Source organism: Salmo salar, chromosome 09, assembly GCF_965601325.2.
Source record: "Salmo salar chromosome 09, fSalSal1, whole genome shotgun sequence".
Classification (NCBI taxonomy): Eukaryota; Metazoa; Chordata; class Actinopteri; order Salmoniformes; family Salmonidae; genus Salmo; species Salmo salar.
Window position 1 is genome coordinate 14,904,940 of NC_138299.1, and position 25,387 is coordinate 14,930,326.

The window sequence follows — 25,387 nt, forward strand, 5'->3', positions numbered from 1 at the left end:
CACCCCCCAAAATAAATTTTGGCTGTCTTTTGGGTTTTCTATGTGGCCGCGAACCCCGGCGTCGTCGCTGTTCTCCCTTCTCTCCTTGCGTCTGCCGCCAAGGAAGGCTTTTGTCTCCTGCCAAGATTTCCTCCCAAGTCCAGGATGTCTTCTCCTCCTTGGTCTCCTCCCAAGCCCAGGATACCCTTTCCTCCTGGACACGCTGCTTGGTCCTGTTGTGGTGGGATCTTCTGTCACGAACGTCGTTGGAAGCGTACTCGGACCAAAGCGCAGCTTGATCTGGGTTCCACATGTCTATTAAATTAAACTCTCAAAAAACAATAAAAAATAAACGACCACGTGAAGCTATGGAGTGCTCACAGGCACATAATAAACAAGATCCCACAAAACACAGTGGGGAAATGGCTGCCAAAATATGATCCCTAATCAGAAACAACGCTAAACAGCTGCCTCTGATTGGGAACCATGCCAGGCCAACAAAGAAATACACACACTAGATTACCCACCCTAGTCACACCCCGACCTAACCAAAATAGAAAATAAAAAGGCTCTCTATGGTCAGGGCGTGACATAGGATACACACACAAACTGTACAGTGGCAAAAAACGTATGTGAACCCTTTGGAAATACCTGGATTTCTGCATAAATTGGTCATAAAATTTGATCTGATCTTCATCTAGGTCACAACAATAGACAAACACAGTCTGCTTTAACTAATAACACACAAACAATTATATGTTCTTATGTCTTTATTGAACACACCGTGTAAACATTCACAGTGCAGGGTGGAAAAAGTATGTGACACCCTTGGATTTAATAACTGGTTGACCATCCTTTGGAAGCAATAACCTCAACCAAACTTTTTCTGTAGTTGCTGATCAGACCTGCTCAACGGTCAGGAGAAATTTTGGACCATTCCTCTTTACAAAACTGTTTCAGTTCAGCAATATTCTTAGGATATCTGGTGTGAACTGCTTTCTTGAGGTCATGCCACAGCATCTAAATCGGGTTGAGGTCAGGTCTCTGACTGGGCCACTCCAGAAGATGTATTTTCTTCTGTTGAAGCCACTCGTTGTTGATTTACTTCTGTGTTTTGGGTCGTTGTCCTGTTGCATCACCCAACTTCTGTTGAGCTTCAATTGGCGGACAGATAGCCTAACATTCTCCTGCAAAATGTTTTGATAAACTTGGGAATTCATTTTTCCATCGATGATTGCAAGCTGCCCGGGCCCTGAGGCAGCAAAGCAGCCCCAAACCATGATGCTCCCTCCACCATACTTTACAGTTGGGATGAGGTTTTGATGTGGTGTGCCTTTTTTTCTCCTCCAAACAACTCAACTGTAGTTTCATCTGTCCACAGAATATTTTGCCAGTAGCGCTGTGGAACATCCAGGTGCACTTTTGCAAACTTAAGACGTGCATCAATGTTTTTTTTGGACAGCAGTGGCTTCTTCCGTGGTGTCCTCCCATGAACATCATTCTTGTTTAGTGTTTTATGTATCGTAGACTCGTCAACAGAGATGTTGGCATGTTTCAGAGATTTCTGTAAGTCTTTAGCTGACACTAGGATTCTTCTTAACCTCATTGAGCATTCCGCACTGTGCTCTTGCAATCATCTTTGCAGGATGGCCACTCCTATGGAGAGTAGTAACAGTGCTGAACCTACTCGATTTATAGACAATTTGTCTTACCATAGACTGATGAACATCAAGGCTTTTAGAGATACTTTTGTAGCCCCTTCCAGCTTTATACAAGTCAACAATTCTTATGTCTTCTGCGATATCTTTGTTTGAGGCATGGTTCACATCAGACAATGCTTCTTGTGAATAGCAAACTCAAATTTTGTGAGTGTTTTTTATAGGGCAAGGCAGCTCTAACCAACATCTCTACTCTCATTGATTGGAATCCAGGTTAGCTGACTCCTGAGTCCAATTAGCTTTTGGAGAAATGATTAGCCTAGGGGTTCACATACTTTTCCCAACCTACACTATGAATGTTTAAATTATGTATTCAATATAGACAAGAAAAATACAATAATTTGTCTGTTATTAGTTTAAGCACACTATGGTTGTCTATTGTTGTGACTTAGATGAAGATCAGATCAAATTTGATGACCAATTTATGCAGAAATCCAGGTAATTCCAAAGGGTTCACTTTCTTTTTCTTGCCACTGTATATCTTTTAACATAGTGTTTTCAACTTACATACTTGACACACTTTGACATACATGATTACATTGTGTATGTTTATTTAAACAGAATAATATGACCCACCAACATTAGACAACTATACAGAAAACCCCTGTTCAGAAATTACAGCACTTTTTGTACATAGTCCCCCCGATTTTAGGGGACCAAAAGTATTTGTACAAATTCACTTATATGTGTATTAGAGTTGTAAAAAGTTAAGAATTTGGTCCCATATTCATAGCACGCAATGACTACATCAAGCTTGTGACTCTACACATTTGCTGGATGCATTTACTTGTTTGTTTTGGTTGTGTTTCAGATTATGTTGTGCCCAATAGAAATTAATAGTAAATAATGTATTGTGTCATTTGGAGTCAATTTTATTGTGAATAAGTATAGAATATGTTTCTAAACACTTCTACATTAATGTCGATGCTACCATGATTGTGGATAATCCTGCATGAATTGTGAATAATGATGAGTGAGAAAGTTACAGATGCACAAATATCATACCCCCCTCCAAAAATGCTAACCTCCACTGTTATTGCAATGGTGAGAGGTTAGCATGTCTTGGGGGTATGATATTTGTGCGATTCATTCAGGATTATCCGTAATGCTAAAGGCAGAGATTTATTATAATTAATGAATGTGTAGAGGAATGCTGCAGACTTTATGATGCAGCAGAAAAATCAGCGTACCCCAAATCCAGAGGTTGTGAGTTCAAATCCCAGGTGGTGTCATATTGAAACGTCAGTACTAATTGATCATGTCAAATGTTATCATATTGTCATTGGTTAAAGATATTTTGCAGTATTTTAGCTGAACAGCATCCCACTTACTTTTAAAACCTCCATATCATTTCCTTCCCTACAACAAAAAAACACATGAACTTCGCATTTTCACATGTGAAATAGCTGTTTTCACATGTTGAGCTGAAATGTTCACATGTAAAAAAAAAAACTTGTTAGGTCAGTTGTTCATATGTGGAACCATATGTTCACATGTATCACATTTAGAGTTCACATGTTAAAACCACTTTTTCACATGTGAGGAGAATAACATGTTTTCACCTCACATGTAAATTGCAGAAAATCGAACTGTGGTGGAAAATGTTTTACATGTGAAAATTGAACTTCCACTTCCACGTGCAAAACATTCACATGAAAATGTAACTTGCACATGTGGAATTGCATTTTCACATTTGGAAAAACTTTAAATGTTTATTCCTGTTCCACGTTTATTTCACATGAGATCATGGGTTCACGTGCTCAAATTTCTAGTTTCATGGTATCACGTAGAAATTTTGCAGCCCTATGTTGTCACATTTATTTCACATGAGATCATGTTTTCACATGTGTAGTTTAATGTTATCACGTTGCTTTTACATGTTGTCACATGTTATCACATTAACTTCACATAAGACCACATGTGTTTTTTCTGTAAGGGATTTCTAGGAAGATTTTAACACACCTAACCCCAATATTTCAAAAAAAATTCAGCGTCATTGTAAAGCCCTGTTTATTTTGTTACTTTGACAAAGTCATTTCTTAAGATAATTATTTATTACATGTCACACTACATGATCAAATGTATATGGACACCTGCTTGTCAAACATCTCATTCCAAAATCATGGGCATTAATATGGAGTTGGTCCCCGCTTTGCTGCTATAACAGCCTCCACTCTTCTGGGAAGGCTTTCCACTAGATGTTGGAACATTGTTGCGGGGACTTGCTTCCATTCAGCCGAAAGAGCATAAGTGAGGTCGGGCACTGAATTTGGCCTGGCTCGCAGTCAGCGTTCCAATTCATCCCAAAGGTGTTCGATGGGGTTGAGGTCAGGGCTCTGTGCAGGCCAGGCAAGTTCTACCACATTGATCTCGACAAACCATTCTGTATGGACCTTGCTTTGTGCACGGGGGCATTGTCGTGCTAAAACAGGAAAGGGCCTTCCCCAAACCGTTGCCACAAAGTTGGAAGCACAAAATAGTCTAGAATGTCATTGTCTAGAATGTCATTGTATGCTGAAGTGTTAATATTTCCCTTCACTGGAACTAAGGGGTCTAGCCTGAACCATGAAAAACAGCCCCAGACCATTATTCCTCCTCCAGCAAACTTTACAGTTGGCACTATCCATTGGGGCAGGTAGCAATCTCCTGGCATCCTCCACAGATTAGTCCGTCGGACTGCCAGATGGTGAAGCGTTATTCATCACTCCAGAGAACGCGTTTCCACTGCTCCAGATTACAATGGTGGCGAGCTTTACACCACTCCAGCCTACACTTGGCATTGCGCATGGTGATCTTAGACTTGTGTGCGGCTGCTCGGCCATGGAAACCCATTTCATGAAGCTCCCAATGAACAGTTCTTGTGCTGACATTGCTTCCAGAGGCAGTTTGGAACTCGGTAGTGAGTGTTGCAACCGAGGACAGATGATTTTTACGTGTAAGGCGCTTCAGCACTTGGCAGTCCCGTTCTGTGAGCTTGTGTGGCCTACCACTTCGCAACTGAGCCATTGTTGCTCTTAGACGTTTCCACTTTACAAAAACAGCACTTTCAGTTGACCGGGGCAGCTCTAGCAGGGCAGAGATTTGACGAACTGACTTGTTGGAAAGGTGGCATCTTATGACAGTGTCACGTTGAAAGTCACTGAACTCTTCATTACCAGACATTCTACTGCCAATGTTTGTCTCTGGAGATTGCATGGCTGTGTGCTCGATTTTATACACCTGTCAGCAACGGGTGTGGCTGAAATAGCTGAGTCCACTAATACACTAAGGCTTGTCCACATACTTTTGGTGATGTAGTGTATGTCATTCTCATTGAAAACAAGTCTAAAAAGCGGTAGATCTGTTCTATATGCGCTATTTCTATGTTTTTGTGTCTTTTACTTTGATGTTTTGTACACCAGTTTCAAATAGCTGAAAATACAACATGTTTGATTATGGAAAATATATTTCACAGTTTAGATGGTAAAATGATTCTCTACACTATACTTGCTTGTTTTGTCACATAAACTGATTTTAGGCCAACTATTGGATTTTTGCATTCAATACCCCTGTCACAAGGGGCTTTATGGCTGATTTGATAATAAACCTGTTATGGTCAACCCTGTTACTTTATTTGGTACTTAATAGACATTTACTATCATAATTTTGAGAATTTTTGAGATCTTGAGATGGGACAACTTTTGAAGTTGAACATGTGTTCTTTATGATTTTTTTTTTTAAACCAAATGACACTTTTCAAAAGGCACCGAATTGGTTGAACGATCAAGATATGAACAGATTGATTGAGAGACATTTGATTTCTTTCAGCATTGTTAACATACCATACATACTCTCCCTCTGCCCAGACCTTTTTTGTTCAAAAGGAAGATTGCCACTTATAATGTCAGCAGATGTTGTGCAGGCAATAATAAGCCATTATTATTAGCTCAAACATGCACTTATCTTTAATATCGTGTTTAATCTAAATCAAGGTGGCGATGCCGCGCTGACTGATGACATCACAGCGGGCGGTCAGGATGGCATCTCCTTTGTTCATCCCATGGGGGAGATATTTCTCCCGCCGCTGGTAGGTAAGGCTTTCTCCTACTACATCAGTGTCACTGGGAGCCAGGAGAGCGCAAGGAAAGAGCCCTGGCCGTAACACAGAGGTTTGTGTGTCTCTATCACCTGACTCTGATTCAGTGGGAGAAGTAGGGAAGGGCGCCTCAATCCTCAGACACAGGTGACCTAATTGATAGCCTCACGGATCCTGTTGATCCTGGCGCCATGCTGTCTTCTCTTTAGCCGCTGAAAAACAGGCAGCCAATCAATTCTTTACGGCACGACAATGTCATTTGTGGCCAAAGCATGTGCCGCCAATGCTGCCCGGAATACAAAGCAGTCCTCTCTGTAGTGAAAGACATGACAAAAACGCAAACTAAAACAGATGAATTGATCCATGGTCATGCGGTATCGACTTTACAGTGAAAACATGATTAGGTTTAGTTGACCATAGCTAAGAATTTAACTCCAGTGTTTGACGATGTTATGAAGAAGAGATACAAAAAACTGAGATTGTAAAACGTCTTCTCTTTTTAGTCATACATATGGCTAAGTTGACCGGTGCTTGTGCTACAGCATTGTTCTTGTGATGATTTAATGTCCTCTGTCATCCTCTCCACTCAGCCATGGAGAGCCATGGAGAATGTGAGATCAAGGTGCAGCTCAACTGCAGTCACTGCCAGACCCAGAGCTGCAAACGAGACGAGGACACTCGACTCATCCTCTGCCTCTGTCACAACGAGGAGGTGCTGGCCAGTGACAATGTCACCTGCACAGGTAACTTCTGTACAGTCATGGAAATACCCTAATTTACTGGATGTGTTTTGGGATCATGAAAGCAAAATTTTAAAAATGAGTCCTTGAGAATTTCTGCCAATCTGTTTCTCATTAAATGGCACACTCATCAAATAAAATACATGGAGGAATGGAATGGAAGGTTGTTAACGACCTCACTAGTAGTCCCATTGTCTTTGATACATTCTTATAATCTTAGTGGTTCTCCATCTTCCCCTGCTAACCCTGACCTCTGACCCTCCCAGCAGCCCCTCAGGGCCTCACCCCAAAAGGCCAGCTGTCCCTGTCCCTCATCCTGGCCGTGGTGGCATCTATCGTGGTGACGGGCATCGTCCTGACCTGCGCCAGCCTCACCATCAGTAAGAGACTCTTCCAGTTCTGTGTCAACTCTGTGCCGTCCACCTTTCACCGCCTGTGAGCTGTGAGCTTCTCTCCATGCCAACGATACTGTATTTAACTTTCAGAATGAAAGCATCCTGAAAAGGCAGGACGCTTAGCATTTTAAACCAAGCTGTGGTTTGATGTGTTCTCTTTGAGGGAAATGTGACATTGGATGAGAGTGAATGGCAGAAGTCCACGATTCAACACAGCAGTTAAAAACCAGGAAGATATTTAATTGTAGAGAAAGGCAGAGCTTGAATATAAAATAACTCATAGACTTGACAGAAAGAGTACAAAAGGTGGCCTTTTAGGAATTTTGGCTTATCATTTTCCACAGTGACAATAATGGGTTTGTCTTGCAAGCCCTTGGGCATTATATTTTTTTCAGATTTCAAGCCTGATTGGAGACTAGACATATTTTAACTGTGATACACATCATTTTGGAGGGGCTTAAGGGATTACAGTGAGACTAACCACTGTTCACTCTTGCATTATTTCAGACCACAAAATCTAAGACTATGTTGGAGTGAAGGGGTTAGCTAAGTATTCAGTTGGTTGTGTGGCACATTGGGATTGATGGTCCTAATTGTGTGCAATAACATATACTGTATATCTATTCATGCTTCAAAGGGCGCATTGGACATATCTCCAGTAACAATTCTTACCCTCTACTGTATACTTGTTTTCTAATCACATTCAAGGTGAAACATTTTTTTAACCGCTTAATGCTAATGATTGCACAATTACCCTGCTAAAAGGAATGATTAGGGAATTAGGAAAATGACTGATATGAACCTTTAAATTGTACCTTTGATTATTCTGCTTTGAGGGTTGAAAGAGAGAATAATAATCAATTCTCCTAATATTAGTGTCTAACTTTGTCTTGCCAATAGGCAATGATCAATATCATATTGAATGCTGCTACTGTGTTATGTGTGTACTTAATGTGTGCTCATGCAAAAAAAAATGTTTAACCAATTGTCTTATTAGTTTTTTGGCTAGAAATGTAGGACAGTGAGGGATTATTTGATGTTTCTCTTTGCACTGCCCCATTTTTGAGGTCCGTGTGCTGCAGTAAGAGCGGAGGTAAATTCTGTCAGTGGAAGACTTATTTTCCAGCCAGTGCTGATTAAAGGAGTGTCTAACCATGGAGTGTCTTACCATGGCAGAATGTCAACTTAAGCTTTAAAAGCACTGTGGTGGTGACTCATCACTATGCATATGCCCTGTCAGGATCCAAGCATTACTGCTTTACTGCGAAATGATCTTCTCTAATCCCCTATACTTCTCTCATATAGTGTACATCTCTCAACTGTGGAGGAGTTAATACTTCCAATAACAATATAGTGTCTGGATATTAACGATTAACTATGTGATAACTTTTGTCCGTGAAGGCAACAAACCATCCCTCTATGTCAGTATGAGATACAGATGTTTAAAGTTTGACTTGTGCACTAACTGTAATACACTGTGCCATGACTGAAGTGGGACTGTACTTTTTTCCAATGCTAAATAAATAAAACCCGTCATTAACACAAAGTTTCACCGTGAAGTGAAAGTCCCTTTGGGTATGACCACAGAACGTTCCCATAAGCCTCAGAGGAAGTGATGTCAGAGCTATCAATTCAAAAAACATACTGTACAGTGTCAGTAAATAGTTTCCCTATATCCTAAACACACAACATGCATAACACACAACGTACAACACACAACACACACACACACTCAACCCAACACAAAATCCTTAGCCCTGGGCCAGATGGTTTATGCAGCCCCAAGGTGGCCCATGGAGAGGGCCCTTCCAGGTGGAGACAGACCTCAGACACTTAACAGTGTCTCTTCACCTGAGCTCTCCCCCATGTAGGTTGGTAGTCTGTCCACGGGCCCCCCACTCCTCCCCCGAGTGTCGCGTCTGTCTGCACCTGCAGCTCAACATCACAGCAGAGGGCACCTCTCACCTCCACGCATCGCCCCCCAGGGCCCCCACCCAGCCCTCCAGGCAGACTACCAACCTGCATCGAGACCGCAGGCCGCCTCCACGGAGGGTGAGTCCTCGGTCCTCAACTCACAGACTGTCAGCTAGTCACTGATTGGACCAGGGCCAGAGGTTAGAGGACAGACAGACATTAGGGTAGTGTGTCTGATGCAGCGCTAGTGGGATGTTGTGTCTCTGATAGTTACAGTATAGCAACAGTTTGAAGCCGAGGGCTGTATCGCAGTAACCAACCCTATCTTCCTGGTCTCTCTCCCCTACAGTATACTACCGTAAGAAGAACCAGCTGCATGCAGTCAGGCTGCATCTCCAGAGTCCAGAGTACAAGCTGAGTAAGATCCGGTCATCCACCATCATGACAGACTACAACCCAAACTACTGCTTTGCTGGCAAGGCTGCTTCACTGAGCGAGCTGAAGGAAGTACCACGCAAGAACATCACCCTCCTCAGGTAGTCCACACACACAGAGAGGGTGACTTAGCAGAGACCTATAAGCTATTAAGTGCATTACATTATCATTTATTTGTAGTAGTGTGCTATGTTCAAATCACTTCAGGTTTTGACTGGAATCTGGAATTAAGCTCTTTGTCATCTGTCTGGCTTGGTGTGTGTTTACAGGGCGTTGGGCCATGGAGCATTTGGGGAGGTGTATGAGGGCCAGGTTCTAGGGATGAATGGCGAGAACACAGCCATGCAAGTGGCCATAAAGGTCAGTTCCTCTTCCTCCGCCTCCATTACTCGTCCATGACTTGAAGCACATTAGCACATAGCAGTTGAAATGAAGTAATTGCTTTTGGCAGTGCATATGACTGAATGTCTAAAAAGCAGGAATGGAGAGAAGATGGTTAATAATGATAACCATTTGACCCCAAAATGTATTCCTCTATGGTAGTTTTCCTTTACATTTTCTTCATTATGTGTACTGCTGGTCTTTTGCATTGAGAACTGTCTGAATGTCGACAATAACAAGGTCCCCTTTTTGCCTCTGTGTTGTAAGCAACAATGACGTGCAGACCTGTAATCGAACAAAGGAGATTGAGCTGGTGACCTTTAAATAGACATCAACACTGATCTAAATGTCATTCTATTAGTCGCTCTGTTTCGCTGTGACACAACATGTCTGTATGTATTGCTTCTGCTTGGAAAAATGCATGATGTAAGTCAAACAATGTGTGATTACATGATCATTTAAGAGTAGGGTTAAAATCAGTGGAGGCTGCTGAGGGGAGGACGGCTCATAATAATGGCTGGAACGGAGCAAATGCAATGGCATCAAACACATGGAAACCATGGAAACCATGTGTTTGATGTATTTGATAACGTTCCACTTATTCCGCTCCAGCCACAATCCCGCCCTCTCCAATTAGGGGAAATGTAAAATAATTGCATCACACATACTATAGATGTTGACATTGACATTTAATGAATTAATTAATTCAGCTACATATATTAATGAATTCATTGATTTTCCTTGAAAATCTGGTGTGAAAATCAATCAATCAAATGTATTTATGAAGCCCTTTTTACATCAGCAGATGTCACAAAGTGCTTATAATTTACATAAACCTAGCCTAAAAGCCCAAACAGCAAGCAATGCATATGTAGAAGCACGGTGGCTAGGGAAAACTCCCTAGAAAGGCAGGAACCTAGGAAGAAACCTAGAGAGGATCCAGGCTCTGAGGGGTGGCCAGTCCTCTTCTGGCTGTGCCGGTGGAGATTATAAGTACAGTACAGTCGTAGTCAAAAGTTTTGAGAATGACACAAATATTAATTTCCACAAAGTTTGCTGCTTCAGTGTCTTTAGGTAGTTTTGTCAGATGTTACTATGGAATACTGAAGAATAATTACAAGCATTTCATAAGTGTCAAAGGCTTTTATTGACAATTACATGAAGTTGATGCAAAGAGTCAATATTTGCAGTGTTGACCCTTCTTTTTCAAGACCTCTACAATCCGCCCTGGCATGCTGTCAATTAACTTCTGGGCCACATCCTGACTGATGGCAGCCCATTCTTGCATAATCAATGCCTGGAGCTTGTCAGAATTTGTGGGGTTTTGTTTGTCCACCCGCCTCTTGAGGATTGACCACAAGTTCTCAATGGGATTAAGGTCTGGGGAGTTTCCTGGCCATGGACCCAAAATATCGATGTTTTGTTCCTCGAGCCACTTAGTTATCACTTTTGCCTTATGGCAAGGTGCTCCATCATGCTGGAAAAGGCATTGTTCGTCACCAAACAGTTCCTGGATGGTTGGGAGAAGTTGCTCTCGGAGGATGTGTTGGTACCATTCTTTATTGGCTGTGTTCTTAGGCAAAATTGTGAGTGACCCCACTCCCTTGGCTGAGAAGCAACCCCACACATGAATGGTCTCAGGATGCTTTACTGTTGGCATGACACTGGACTGATGGTAGAGCTCACCTTGTCTTCTCCGGACAAGCATCTTCTCCGGATGCCCCAAACAATCGGAAAGGGGATTCATCAGAGAAAATGACTTTACCCCAGTCCTCAGCAGTCCAATCCCTGTACCTTTTGCAGAATATCAGTCTGTCCCTGATGTTTTTCCTGGAGAGATGTGTCTTCTTTGCTGCCCTTCTTGACACCAGGCCATCCTCCAAAAGTCTTTGCCTCACTGTGTGTGCAGATGCACTCACACCTGCCTGCTGCCATTCCTGAGCAAGCTCTGTACTGGTGGTGCCCCGATCCCGCAGCTGAATCAACTTTAGGAGACGGTCCTGGCACTTGCTGGACTTTCTTGGGTGCCCTGAAGCCTTCTTCAGAACAATTGAACCGCTCTCCTTGAAGTTCTTGATGATCTGATAAATGGTTGATTTAGGTGCAATCTTACTGGCAGCAATATCCTTGCCTGTGAAGCCCTTTTTGTGCAAGCAATGATGACGACACGTGTTTCCTTGCAGGTAACCATGGTTGACAGAGGAAGAACAATGATTCCATGCACCACCCTCCTTTTGAAGCTTCCAGTCTGTTATTCGAACTCAATCAGCATGACAGAGTGATCTCCAGCCTTGTCCTCGTCAACACTAGAGAATCACTGACATGATGTCAGCTGGTCCTTTTGTGGAATGCAGTGGAAATGTTTTTTGGGGGATTCAGTTCATTTGCATGGCAAAGAGGGACTTTGCAATTAATTGCAATTCATCTGATCACTCTTCATAACATTCTAGAGTATATGCAAATTGCCATCATACAAACTGAGGCAGCAGACTTTGTGAAAATTCATATTTGTGTGATTCTCAAAACTTTTGGCCACGACTGTACATGTACAGTTGAAGTCGGATGTTTACATCAGAGTCATTAAAACTAGTTTTTCAACCACTCCACAAATTTCTTGTTAACAAACTATAGTTTTGGGAAGTCGGTTAGGACATCTACTTTGTGCATGACACAAGTCATTTTTCCAACAATTGTTTACAGACAGATTATTTCACTTATAATTCACTGTATCACAATTCCAGTGGGTCAGAAGTTAACATACACTAAGTTGACTGTGCCTTTAAACAGCTTGGAAAATTCCAGGGAATGATGTCATGGCTTTAGAAGCTTCTGATAGGCTAAATGACATCATTTGAGTCAATTGGAGGTGTACTTGTGGATGTTTTTCAAGGCCTACCTTCAAACTCTTCCCATGATGTCAAGCGTCTTTGCTTGACATCATGGGAAAATCAAAAGAAATCAGCCATGACCTCAGAAAAAAATTGTAGACCTCCACAAGTCTGGTTCATCCTCGGGAGCAATTTCCAAACGCCTGAAGGTACTTTATTACTGCCACTTTTAGTGAGTTTGGTACACATCCGGAGGACAGGGAGCCATTTATTATGTTCAACATAGGAGGGCTAAGTACAGGAAATGGCTCTTTCAGTAGTTTAGTTGGAATAGGGTCCATTAGGCAGCTGGAAGGTTTAGAGGCCATTACTATTGCCGTGGAATGTGTTGAGAAATACAGAAGTCTCTCCATTGATACAAGGTCCTGGCAGTTCTGTGCAGACTCAGGACAACTGCGTTTTGGAGAAATACACATTCAAAGAGGAGTCTGCAATTATCTTTCTAATGATCATGATCTTTTCGTCAAAGAAGTTCATGAATTCATCACTGCTGAAGTGAAGGCCATTATCACTTGGGGAATGCTGGTTTTTAGTTAGCTTTGCGTCAGTATTGTTTTTATTTTTCTCAATCAATTTTGAAAAGTAGGCTGATCGAGCAGCAGTGAGGTCTTTTTCGATATTGGCTTTCCAAGCTAGTCGGAAGACTTCCAATTTGGTGGACTTCCAATTTTCTGGAAGCTTGTTTCAGGGCTCAGGTATTTTGGGTATACCAGGGAGCAAGTTTCTTGTGACAAATGTTTTTTTTGTTTTCAGCGACGCGACTGGATCTAGGATATTACGCCAAGTTAAGTTTAGATCCTAGGTTAGGTGGTTAACTGTTATTTGTACGCCGACGTCCTTGGGTAGGTGGAGGGAGTCTGAAAGGGCATCTAGGAATCTTTGCGTTATCAGAGAACCTATAGGGTGGCTCTTGTTAATGCTCGGTTGGGGTCTGAGCAAATAAAATGGTGGTCCGATAGTTCAAGATTATGAGGAAAAACATTTAGATTCACAATATCTATTCCACAGGACAAAACTAGATCCAGGGTATGATTGTGACATTGTGTAGGTCCCGAGACCTGTTGCACAAAACCCACTGAGTCGATGATGGCTCCGAAAGCCTTTTGGAGTGTGTCTGTGGACTATTTGCCATGACTGCGAGGTCCGATAGGAATTCAGGGAACTCGGTGAGGAACGCTGTATACGGCACAGGAGGCCTGTAAACAGTAGCTATAAAAAGTAATTGAGAAGGCTGCATAGATTTCATGACTAGACCCTCAAAAGACAGTCATTTTTTTCCCCCGTAAATTGAAATTTGCTGTCATAAATGTTAGCAATACCTCCGCCTTTGCGGGATGTGCAATGGATATGGTCATTAGAGTAACCAGAAGGAGAGGCTTCCTTTTACACAGTCAGTTAATCAGGCTTGAGCCATGTTTCAGTCAGGCCAATCACCTCAAGTTTATGATCAGTGATTAGTTAATTGACTATGACTGCCTTGGAAGTGAGGGATCTAACATTAAGTAGTCCTATTTTGAGATGATGTATTTTCACTCTCTCTTTCAATAATCACAGGAATGGAGGAAGTCTTTATTCCAGGGAGATTGCATAGGCAAACACTGCCATGTTTAGTTTTGCCAGACCTAGATTGAGGCACATACCCAGTCTCAATGGAGAAAATTGAGCTGACTACACTGACTGTGCTAGGGGGAGACTCCACTAAGCTATCTCATTGTGGAGATGGAGGTGTTAGAGCCATGGGAATGTTGATAGATAAGATGAGAGCACCTCTTCAGCTAGGATTGAATCCGTCACTCTTCAGCAGGCCAGGCTTGGTCCTGTTTGTAGGTGAGTCCCAGAAAGAGGGCCAGCTATCTAGAAATTCTATCTTTTGTGAGGGACAGAAATAAGTTTTCAACCAGAGACAATTACTCAATGCCAGTATATCTTTCTAGTTAAATTACATGCTGAAGCTATGTTGCGCTCGGTGACCTCTGACTGTTTCATCCTAACATAATTTGTGCTGCTGTGGATAACAATATCCCTATACCATCTACACTCACCCGTTTTAACCTCAGCCAGCACCATCTTCAGATTAGCCTTTATGTCGGTAGCCCTGCCCCCCAGTAAACAATGTATACTGAACAAAAATATAAACGCAACATGCAACATTTTCAACGATTTTACTGAGTAACATACAGTTCATAGAAGGAAATCAGTGAGTTAAAAAAATTCATTAGGCCCTCGTATATGGATGTCACATGACTGGGCAGGGGCACAGCCACGGGTGGGTCTGGGAGGGCATAGGCCCACCCACTTGGGAGGCAGGCCCACTCACCGGGGAGCCAGGCCGAGCCAATCAGAATTATTTATTTTTTTCTCCAGAAAAAGGGCTTTATTACAGACAGAAATACTCCTCAGCAGTCCCCCTCAGACAATCCCGCAGATGAAGAAGCTAGATGGAGGTCCTGGGCTGATGTAATTACACATGGTCTGCGGTTGTGAGGCCGGTTGGATGTACTGCCAAATTCTCAAAAATGACGTTGGAGGCAGCTTATGTTAGAGAAATGAACATTACATTCTCTGACAACAGCTCTGTTGGACATTCCTGCAGACAGCATGCCAATTGCACGCTCCCTCAAAACTTGAGACATCTGTGGCATTGTGTTGTGACCAAAAACTGCACATTTTAGAGTGGCCTTTTATTGTCCCCAGCACAAGGTGCACCTGTGTAAGGATTATGCTGTTTAATCAACTTCTTGATATGCCACACCTGTCAGGTGGGTTGATTATCTTGGCAAAGGAGAAATGCTCACTAACAGTGACGTAAACAAATTTGTGCCATGAGGTGTCTCTCTTTCTGCTCTGAATAGAACCTGATTGGCCTGACTGCCTATTGTTACCTCTCTGCTCCACAGACTCTTCCGGAGATCTGCTCTGAACAGGACGAGATGGATTTCCTGATGGAGGCCCTGATTATGAGGTGCATTGGGCTGGAACACACTGCCCCATCCACTTCCTCCTGCACCACACACAAAGGATGCATACTGTAACATAGCGTACCATGAGGCAGGCGGATGAGACCCAAACACTGTCATGCCGTCACTTAGCGCTCGGCAGGCTAGTCTGCTGCCATGTTTTGTGTAGTCCTCATTCGCTGCTTGTTTTGTTAACCAGCTCACCAGCTGTTGTTTATCATAGTGAGTCAGGCAATTCATCCCTATCGAGGAGACAGCAGCTGGTTGCCAGAAGAACCTCGTCTCTCCTCCAAATGGAGCTCTGCTGAAAGCATTAAAAAGCATATCTGTCGAGCAGATGCTGTCGGGCTAAAGCAGGCACAACAGAGTACATAATAAGCAGCTTGGGATAAATTGGGACCCGGAGTGTTTCCTCGCCATGAAATAACCTTAGACATACAGATGTAAACACATTAATGTAGATGCCACCACACAACATCACACACAGTTTTGTAAAAAATCTGTGCTTCATTTGTAAATTGGGAGGTGCCGGAACAAAAAATGAGCGTGGGGGGGTGACCTGGGGAGCTCTGAGGTACCGGAACCCATGAGGAAAAAAACACATCACCTGTATAATAAAGCCTGGCTTGCATGTAATGGCATTTTATTTGCGTGTTGGCATAGAGCAGTAGAGTAGAGGCACTTCCAGAAGTTGCACACATGGGGAACATTTTTTAATAGCCTAGGGTCTGGGGAAAAATGTGGCTTTTTAATAAACAAATTCCACGCAATGGACAAATTGCAACTGACCAATATGCCGAGCGTTCTCGACTTGTAGGCTATGTCTTGTTAATGGGCTACTATACAAAATCCACAGCTAGGCTATTTTTTTTAAAGAAGCTGTTGATCCTCTGTGGCTAAATTAGTAGGCTACTCAAAATTATTTCATTTATTTCTGAACAGACAGCAGTAATTCTGTAACTTTGTCAAATGTATTTGAATTTATCAGGGGTGCTGCAGCTCCTCCAGAACCCTTTGCGCGGCTATGATTTCTATATGGAAATAAATGAAGTACAACGCTGGAGAGCGGAGAGTTGCAGGCTCATGTCTATCAGAGCAGAGAGAGGGAGAGAGATCATAGAAACTGAATCTCATTCTAGTTCTGTGAGCGATAAAGCCGTGCTTCTCACACAGCCACGGCCATGCGTTGGTCTCAAACATAATGTTGCTCAAACCATAAACCCAGGCTGGGCCTACCCCAATCAACTCTTCGACTATTAGGTAAGGGCTGAAAATCAACTTTTTCATATTACGTTTATTTCTTTTTTGCCAGGAGAGGTATCGGATCCGGCCAAATAGTTTCAGGAATGACACAGTTCAAAACGGAATGGTGCCGGATCCTGTGTACCCTGAAGCTATTACAGCTGGTGTCTGGCCAATTCTCCTAGCCTGAGGTAGTGTATTCACCACCATTGTCCTTGTGTGTCCACAGTAAGTTCAGCCACCAGAACATAGTGCGCTGCATTGGGGTGAGTCTGCAGATCCTGCCCCGCTTCATCCTCCTTGAGCTGATGACTGGAGGAGATATGAAGAGCTTCCTGAGACAGAACAGACCCAAAACGGTCAGTAGCTTCCTGAGACAGAACAGAACCAAAACGGTCAGTAGCTTCCTGAGACAGAACAGAACCAAAACGATCATTAGCTTCCTGAGACAGAACCGACCCAAAACGGTCAGTAGCTTCCTGAGACAGAACAGAACCAAAACGATCATTAGCTTCCTGAGACAGAACCGACCCAAAACGGTCAGAAGCGGAGTGTCTCTCAACTGTTCAACAGCCCTGTAGGTCTGTGTAGGTAAAAGCCAGCAGTAATGGTTTTGTATGGTGTCTTTTCAGAGTCAGAGCTCCTCCCTCACCATGCTGGAGCTGCTACACGTGGCCAGAGACATTGCCTTCGGCTGCCGTTACTTGGAGGAGAACCACTTCATCCACAGGTTACCACGTCCTCCTACCACAACCTAAGCATGACCTTTTTTTTGTATACGGTATTCATATTACATAAAGAGGTATTCAATGTTGTGTGTTTCAGAGACATAGCTGCCAGGAATTGTTTGCTGACCTGCCCTGGGCCAGACAGAGTGGCTAAGATAGGGGACTTTGGAATGGCACGTGATATATACAGGTACACCGATAGCACGCTCAGCATCTACCAAGCCTCTTGATCTTCATGAGACATGAGCCGTTTCATTTCTCCATTGTGTGTTTTTCCTAGTTGAAATCTCAACGTATCTGTAGGATCAGTCTGGTCTTGCTCCATGCAGTGATGAAGACTCGAGTACTATTCCCATTGAGTTATATACCTAGAGGAGTTTGAGACGCTAACCATGACTCATTCTCCTCCATAGGGCCAGCTACTACAGAAAGGGCGGCCGTGCCATGCTGCCCGTCAAGTGGATGCCGCCAGAGGCCTTCATGGAAGGCATCTTCACCTGCAAAACTGACACATGGTAACCCATTTACTCTTCTACATGATCCAAAGTTTATTTATCCAAAGTTGAATGAGTGGTATAAGTACATACGGCCAGTGTAAATGGGACAGCAACTGATTTCTCTTAGCAACTTTTTAAACTGAGCTCTGTTCTCCCTCTGCAGGTCATTTGGAGTACTGCTCTGGGAGATTTTCTCTCTGGGCTACATGCCTTACCCCTGCAAGACCAACCAAGAGGTTCTGGAGTTTGTGACGAGTGGGGGGAGGATGGACCCCCCGAAGAGCTGTCCCGGGCCTGTGTGAGTAGATCAGATTGAGCTGATGGAGTTAACTCCTGGTGGGAGTTTATAATGCATTTACTGTTGTTGAAATGCCTATATGCAATTTTAGACTTAAATCCATGATATTGAGTTTTTTTTCTCCCTTTCCCTTCTGTAGTTACCGGATCATGACTCAGTGCTGGCAGCACTGCCCTGAACACAGACCCAATTTCTCCACCATTCTGGAGAGGATCAACTACTGCACTCAGGTACTGACCCACTGGCAACCAGGGATGCATTTCCTTTATAACACTCATCATTCATATTTACCATTTATATTCTCTCTCTCTCTCTCTCTCACACACTCAGGACCCTGATGTGATCAACACACCCCTGCCTGTGGAGTATGGCCCCACAATAGAGGAGGAGTTGAGCACTGTGATCTGCCCTGACACCTCAGGCAGTCTGACCCCTCTGCTGGTGGCCCACTCTGACACCCAGGAGGTCTCTCCCCAGCTCAGCAGCCTGGGTCTGGGCATTGGTCCCACCCCGCTGCCCCAACCACACAAGCCCTGTCTGCTGCTACATAGGCCCCAGCAGCTGCCTCAGGAGGTGGCCTCATACCGTGAGGCCCTGGAGCCCTGCTGGGCTGAGCCTGTCCCTGCTCCAGGGGTCTGCCCTGGGGCTTGGCTCCAACCCGAGCCCCTCCAGCCTTGCTCCAGGAACAGCTCCTTCTCAGGCAGCCAGAGGCTCAAAAACAAGACCAAGAACCTGTGGAACCCAACCTACGGCTCTTGGGTGCTGGAGAGCTTTGGTAAGGGAAAGACAGCACTGTCTCATACCCAGTCCATGCCCCTGTCCAGCAGCTGCTCTGCCCTCCAGGCAGCACCCCCTAGCTCCGAGTGCACCGACTCTGGCAGCCACGGCCTCCCTGTCCCCAGCAGCCTGTGCTCCTCATCCCCCTCCTCGTCCTGCCAGACCATTTCTGCTCCCCAGCCCCAGGGTGCACCCAGCCTCAGCCTGGTGTCCTCCCGGAAGGGCCCAGCAGGAGGAGCCAGTGGGGGCCAGGCCATGGACCTGGTGAAGCTGCAGAGCTTCCCCTGTGGCAACGTCAACTATGCCTACGACGAGCAGAGCTACGAGGCGGAGAGACTGCCCCTGGTGGTGCCCAAAAGCCCAGAGCCCTGCCCCAGCACCAGCTGTGCCCCCAGTGGCTCTTTCTCCTCCTCAGGGGCAGGCCTGGGCGCAGCCTCCTCTTGTATGCCCAAACTGCTACTGAAGCGCCACGCCAGCTATGGACACGAGGATGTGAGGAAGCACACCAAACCTGAGAAACCCACCCGGGACAGAGACTCAGGCTTCTCCCTGTCGGAGGACCTGAGCGTCACCCCTGTCTAACCGTGGCCCATGGGGGAGAGGAGCAGAACACTGGAACAGACCCCACAGATCAATGGCCACTCACAGGAACACACTACTGGAGACGGCAGCCATTTTGACCAAATAATTTTCACTCCCTTTTGTCGATTTCATTGTTTTATTTTATACAGTTTTGGTGCAACTGATGATGCGTTCTAGTTAGCATAGGCAGTGAGAGAATTATATGAAAGGCAGAGTAGCAGGAAAACAAGTTTACAGACAGGAAGAGATGCTGCATTGCCAGGAGACAGGTGGTATGTTCTCTTCCTGATGTGGAATATGACACATCCCAAGAAGGCCGTCACTGGCACAGAAGCACATCCAAGCCTCAGTGAATTTCTAGGCCCGAGCTGGATTCATCTGCACTGTCTGGCATCCATTCAAATGCGCAGTGTCTCCTCTGCTTCGGGGCTCTTTTGTTTGTCCATTCCTTCTCGGTTTCTACCATTACCTTTAGTTGCTGGGTTCATATCCCAACGACAATCCTCTACCGTTGAGCCCATAACTCCACAACATGCTCTCCATCCAGGGAGAGCACTGCAGCTTGACCCTGTGCTCCTCTCAACAGTGTGTCTGTGATGGGGGGGGGGGGTTTGTTCGTCACTGAAAGGATGGATAATAAAGTTGTATTGTAGGTTTACACTGGAATGAATGACTGGGATTGACTGCTAAATCAATACTGTGAAGACATTAGAATCTCTGGTTCCCTATGCAGGTGACGGTAAGGCAGAAAGGAGAATTACATTGTGAGGATGCTATGACGTGTAGTAAGTAGCTCCTTGCGATAAGAATTATGACTTGTCACCTACTGTTCCCTATAAGGTGCATGACCAAAATGTCATCTCGCTTAGAATTGTCATAGTTATTTTGTAGATAGTTTAAATGTAGTCATTTCCACACTTATTTTCTTAATACTATAGTCTATTAATTGTTTACTAATACTTTTACCCTCTATGTGCATTTAATCAAATGGTGGCTATTCTCACTTTTTACTGAGGGTTTTTAGAGAAACCTAGAGCAGATCATGTGGTAGGAATTCCTGTGTCCATCTTGTTCCACCACAGAAAATGTTAATACTACTGAATTTCACCTTGGCAACACCAAAATATTATTTGACATTGGAATTCCTTAAACTGGACTAACTTCGTACATTTGTAGCAATTATACTTTATTTATAAAGTGTGTTTGTCTTGTTGAACACTACAGGTTTGTAATGTACTCTACTGTACCTCCTACACCCAGCAGGGGACAGCATTCTCATATGAAATACCAAATAGTTAAAGTTCGTATTTACTTGAGGGCTTGTTTGCCATTTACTTTATTTGTCACGAGCTGTAGTTAAAGCGGTACGGTTGCTGATGTACATGTTAGTTTATTACACTGAAATAAACATTGTTTACTGGATATTTTAGGTTACGATAATGTCCTGTGTTTCCATGATGTAGGCTACAGTGACACTTTGACGTGGACAAGACTTGACGCCTATATATTAATTACAGTGAAGAAACCCCCTTTAACCTGACTCTACCTGGTAAAATACAATCTCCCCCACCAAAACAGTCAAAACTATTTTATTTTCACATAATTTCCTTAGAATATTGTCACAGCATCATTTCCGCAGACATTGGTTTCATATCCAAAGTTATGGGCCTCTACACAGAAGAACAAACACTACACTTGTTCTTGTATCTCACTACCCCAAATAAATGACCTATTTAAAGTGTTTTATAATACAGAATTACAGATGTTTACTTTAACATATGAAATCCCAATACACAACCATTCACACAAGGCAATAGCGTTTGAGGTTAGTCTCATGGACTATCAAAATACAATACTAGAAAGACTCATTTTAAATGTTTCACCATATGATCCTAAATACAAACTGCTATATGTAACTGTATTAGAATAAAGTATGCCCAATGTCTTAACATTTGAAACCAAAAATGACATGCTTGATTATCAAATACTTCAATCATATCTAATAATACCTTGGAATATGGAGTGTGTTAGATTTCTATGCAATACTGTCCCTTACATAAGCAGTAATGTATGCCTTTTCTAGAATGTACAGGCTTTACAATATCAAGTTTCTGTATATTCATTACATTTCATCCCCTAAAATGTATCATTTGTTCAGCAGGCACAGATACGCTAAAAAAAACTTCCTCTTACCTCCATGCTGCAATGGCTTCAACAATACAGTATTATTTACAACAATACAATTGGTTGTGCTGAATATAGTAGGTAGGTAAGCTGTAAGTGTGATTCATACAGTAGGTATACTTTGTGACAGAGGACCCTTGAGAGACTATAGAATACTGCCCAGGGTCCTCTAACTGCTAGAATGATGTAAAATCCATCTCCCTTCCGGGTGGCCATAGCTAAAAGGCACTCACTAGTTCACTCACTAGTCAATTGACTAGTTCCTTCACCATTGCCTTCATTGGTCAAAGAGCCCAGTGTCCTCATCAGGTTGTCCAGTCCCAACATGTATCCGTCCTCTCGGTTGCCCTCCTGCCAGGGTATGCAGTGGTCCAGAGTCTGTCCTTCAGGAAGCCCTGTAGTCTTACCAAAGTCAATGAGCCAAACCTCAGCTCGCTCAGTGTGGTCATGGATGAAGAGGAGGGAGCTCCCAATCACCTTGGAGAGAGAAGACTAGTACTCATTACAATATAATGGTTGATCTTGTTCACCGGTATGCCTCACAAAAGCTCTTCGATGTGTTTAATATATACAGTCGTGGTTTTGAGAATGACACAAATATTAATTTCCACAAAGTTGGCTGCTTCAGTGTCTTTAAATATTTTTGTCAGTTGTTAATATGGAATACTGAAGTATAATTACAAGCATTTCATAAGTGTCAAAGGCTTTTATTGACAATTACATGAAGTTGATGCAAAGAGTCAATATTTGCAGTGTTGACCCTTCTTTTACAAGACCTCTGCAATCCACCCTGGCATGCTGTCAATTAACTTCTGGGCCACATCCTGACTGATGGCAGCCCATTCTTGCATAATCAATGCTTGGAGTTTGTCAGAATTTGTGGGTTTTTGTTTGTCCACCTGCCTCTTGAGGATTGACCATAAGTTCTCAATGGGATTAAGGTCTGGGGAGTTTCCAAAATATCAATGTTTTGTTCCCCGAGCCACTTAGTTATCACTTATGGCAAGGTGCTCCATCATGCTGGAAAAGGCATTGTTCGTCACCAAACTGTTCCTGGATGGTTGGGAGAAGTTGCTCTCAGAGGATGTGTTGGTACCATTCTTAATTCATGGCTGTGTTCTTAAGCAAAATTGTGAGTGAGCCCACTCCCTTGGCTGAGAAGCAACCCCACACATGAATGGTCTCAGGATGCTTTACTGTTGGCATGACACTGGACTGATGGTAGCGCTCACCTTGTCTTCTCCGGACAAGCTTTTTTTCCGGATGCCCCAAACAATCGGAAAGGGGATTCATCAGAGAAAATGACTTTTCCCCAGTCCTCAGCAGTCCAATCCCTGTACCTTTTGCAGAATATCAGTCTGTCCCTGATGTTTTTCCTGGAGAGAAGTGTCTTCTTTGCTGACCTTCTTGACACCAGGCCATCCTCCAAAAGTTCTGCTGCCATTCCTGAGCAAGCTCTGTACTGGTGGTGCCCTGATCCCGCAGCTGAATCAACTTTAGGAGACGGTCCTGGCGCTTGCTGGACTTTCTTGGGTGCCCTGAAGCCTTCTTCACAACAATTGAACCGCCTCCGGTTCTTGATGATCCGATAAATGGTTGATTTAGGCGCAATCTTACTGGCAGCAATATCCCTGCCTGTGAAGCCATTTTTGTGCAAAGCAATGATGACGGCACGTGTTTCCTTGCAGGTAACCATGGTTGACAGAGGAAGAACAATGATTCCATGCACCACCCTCCTTTTGAAGCTTCCAGTCTGTTATTCGAACTCAATCAGCATGACAGAGTGATCTCCAGCCTTGTCCTCGTCAACACTAGAGAATCACTGACATGATGTCAGCTGGTCCTTTTGTGGAATGCAGTGGAAATGTTTTTTGGGGGATTCAGTTCATTTGCACTCACACCTGTGTTAACAAGAGAATCACTGACATGATGTCAGTTGGTCCTTTTGTGGCAGGGCTGAAATGCAGTGGAAATGTTTTTGGGGGATTCAGTTCATTTGCATGGCAAAGAGGGACTTTGCAATTCATTGCAATTCATCTGATCACTCTTCATAACATTCTGGAGTAAATGCAAATTGCCATCATACAAACTGAGGCAGCAGACTTGGTGAAAATTAATGTGTCACTCAAAACTTTTGGCCACGACTGTATAATGTGATGAACAAATTTCAATAGAAAACAGGTGCTGATGAACTAAAGCTCCTCTATTCACCTCGTGTCTCTTGAAGAATTCAGATGACTTCAGGGCTTGTTGAATATTTGCTAGTTTGCTGAGGAATGAATTCTGTATGAGAGGGGGAGAATAGGGGGCAATATGATAATTCTGGCTGTAGAGTTGAGACTTGGGAGCCTCCCTTGATAAATCCATTAAATTAATAGAGATTATGTGTACAGGTAGCTCAATTCCATTTGCCATCTGTCGTTCCAACAGGATCTACTGTAGTGCATATTGCCATGTGGGTTGCTCATCCTATCCAAATATTTACCAATGTGTGTATTACTTTTCACGTGATCTTACACAAGACAGGTAAAGTCAAACCAATTTGTTTGACAAGGTATGCCTCCATTTGTCTATGAATCAGCAGAACATGCAAATTAATGCGGCTGTAACACCATAACAGGTAGGACTCGAAATGAATGCTGCTGTAACACCATAACAGGTAGGACTCGTAGCTGTCAACCTACTACGATGTTTGTGTTGCCTCCGGAAAAGTCCCTGAAGACCTGTGAGACATCCTCCTTAGACCGGGTCTTCTTGAAATCCGTATGACACGTACCGTCAGCTTTCTGAGAGAAGGAACAGCCAACATGACTAAATTGCATATGTTAATGAACTTCAAATGAAAAACTTATGAGGGGGGGGGGGGGGGGGGACTAAGAAAAACCTTTTCTGGTTTAAATGGGAAAGGATCTCTATGGTGGCGTTTTGAGTGAAAACTAACCGAATTCCTTCTTTCATGTTGACACACTGGTACTTGCCTTGATGCCCTCGATGCGGAACCCCAGTGTGTGTGTTGAGCTGAGGGTCTCTCTCCACTGCATGTAGCAGGGTTTGGTGACGGCCCTCTGGAGGTGCTCCTGGGGGCTGGGGGCCTCACTGTCCACCTCCAGCATCTTGTCATACAGATCCCTTCGGAGCTTAGGCCGCTCCCGCGCTCGCACCAGCTCCTCCTCCAGATACGTCCTGAGAAGAGGACAACAGGTCCTCACAGCTAAGTGACTTCTCATTGTTTCTTGTCGTGTATGATGAGAGTGGAGTTGGTGTGGTGGCACTACAGACAACGGCATGCAAAGTCTTACTTGGTAGACAAAAAAAGAGAAGCAAAGTCAATGTATGCGCGGTGAAGGTCAGTTTCATTCTGCTCATGGAACTTCCTCTGTATAAAAGGAGGAAGTCAGGAGGAGACTCCAGGGTACACAGCCTGACTGTTAGTTTAACTGTGTGACAGGGTGTGTTAGCTGACGGTGAGAGAGCTTAGGGAGTAAATTGGATTGTGTGTTTGTCAGAAGGGAGTCTCCAGGGGAAACCTGTGCCTGCAACCCCCCGTGTGTGCGTGTATGTGGTTCTTTGTCTATGTACAGGAAACGTGAGGGCCTC

At 43.7% G+C, this 25,387-nt stretch overlaps 1 protein-coding gene across 2 annotated transcripts in view; it reads left to right on the forward strand.

The window, feature by feature from the left end:
• The window catches only part of ltk (leukocyte receptor tyrosine kinase), a 72,250-nt gene extending 51,222 nt beyond the window's left edge, over nucleotides 1-21,028 (forward strand). Inside the window, exons 17-29 of one of the 2 annotated variants that reach the window (XM_014210289.3) lie at nucleotides 5,669-5,767; nucleotides 6,363-6,515; nucleotides 6,779-6,892; nucleotides 9,171-9,357; nucleotides 9,526-9,616; nucleotides 15,423-15,487; nucleotides 16,954-17,083; nucleotides 17,357-17,454; nucleotides 17,550-17,642; nucleotides 17,866-17,967; nucleotides 18,113-18,247; nucleotides 18,387-18,477; nucleotides 18,578-21,028. In XM_014210289.3, coding sequence (XP_014065764.2) covers nucleotides 5,669-5,767; nucleotides 6,363-6,515; nucleotides 6,779-6,892; nucleotides 9,171-9,357; nucleotides 9,526-9,616; nucleotides 15,423-15,487; nucleotides 16,954-17,083; nucleotides 17,357-17,454; nucleotides 17,550-17,642; nucleotides 17,866-17,967; nucleotides 18,113-18,247; nucleotides 18,387-18,477; nucleotides 18,578-19,606 — 2,387 coding nt within the window. In that variant the 3' untranslated portion in view covers nucleotides 19,607-21,028. The remainder of the gene's footprint in view (nucleotides 1-5,668; nucleotides 5,768-6,362; nucleotides 6,516-6,778; nucleotides 6,893-9,170; nucleotides 9,358-9,525; nucleotides 9,617-15,422; nucleotides 15,488-16,953; nucleotides 17,084-17,356; nucleotides 17,455-17,549; nucleotides 17,643-17,865; nucleotides 17,968-18,112; nucleotides 18,248-18,386; nucleotides 18,478-18,577) is intronic. The other variant, XM_014210290.3, reaches the window with a different exon arrangement.
• The last annotated feature ends 4,359 nt before the right edge of the window (nucleotides 21,029-25,387 follow it).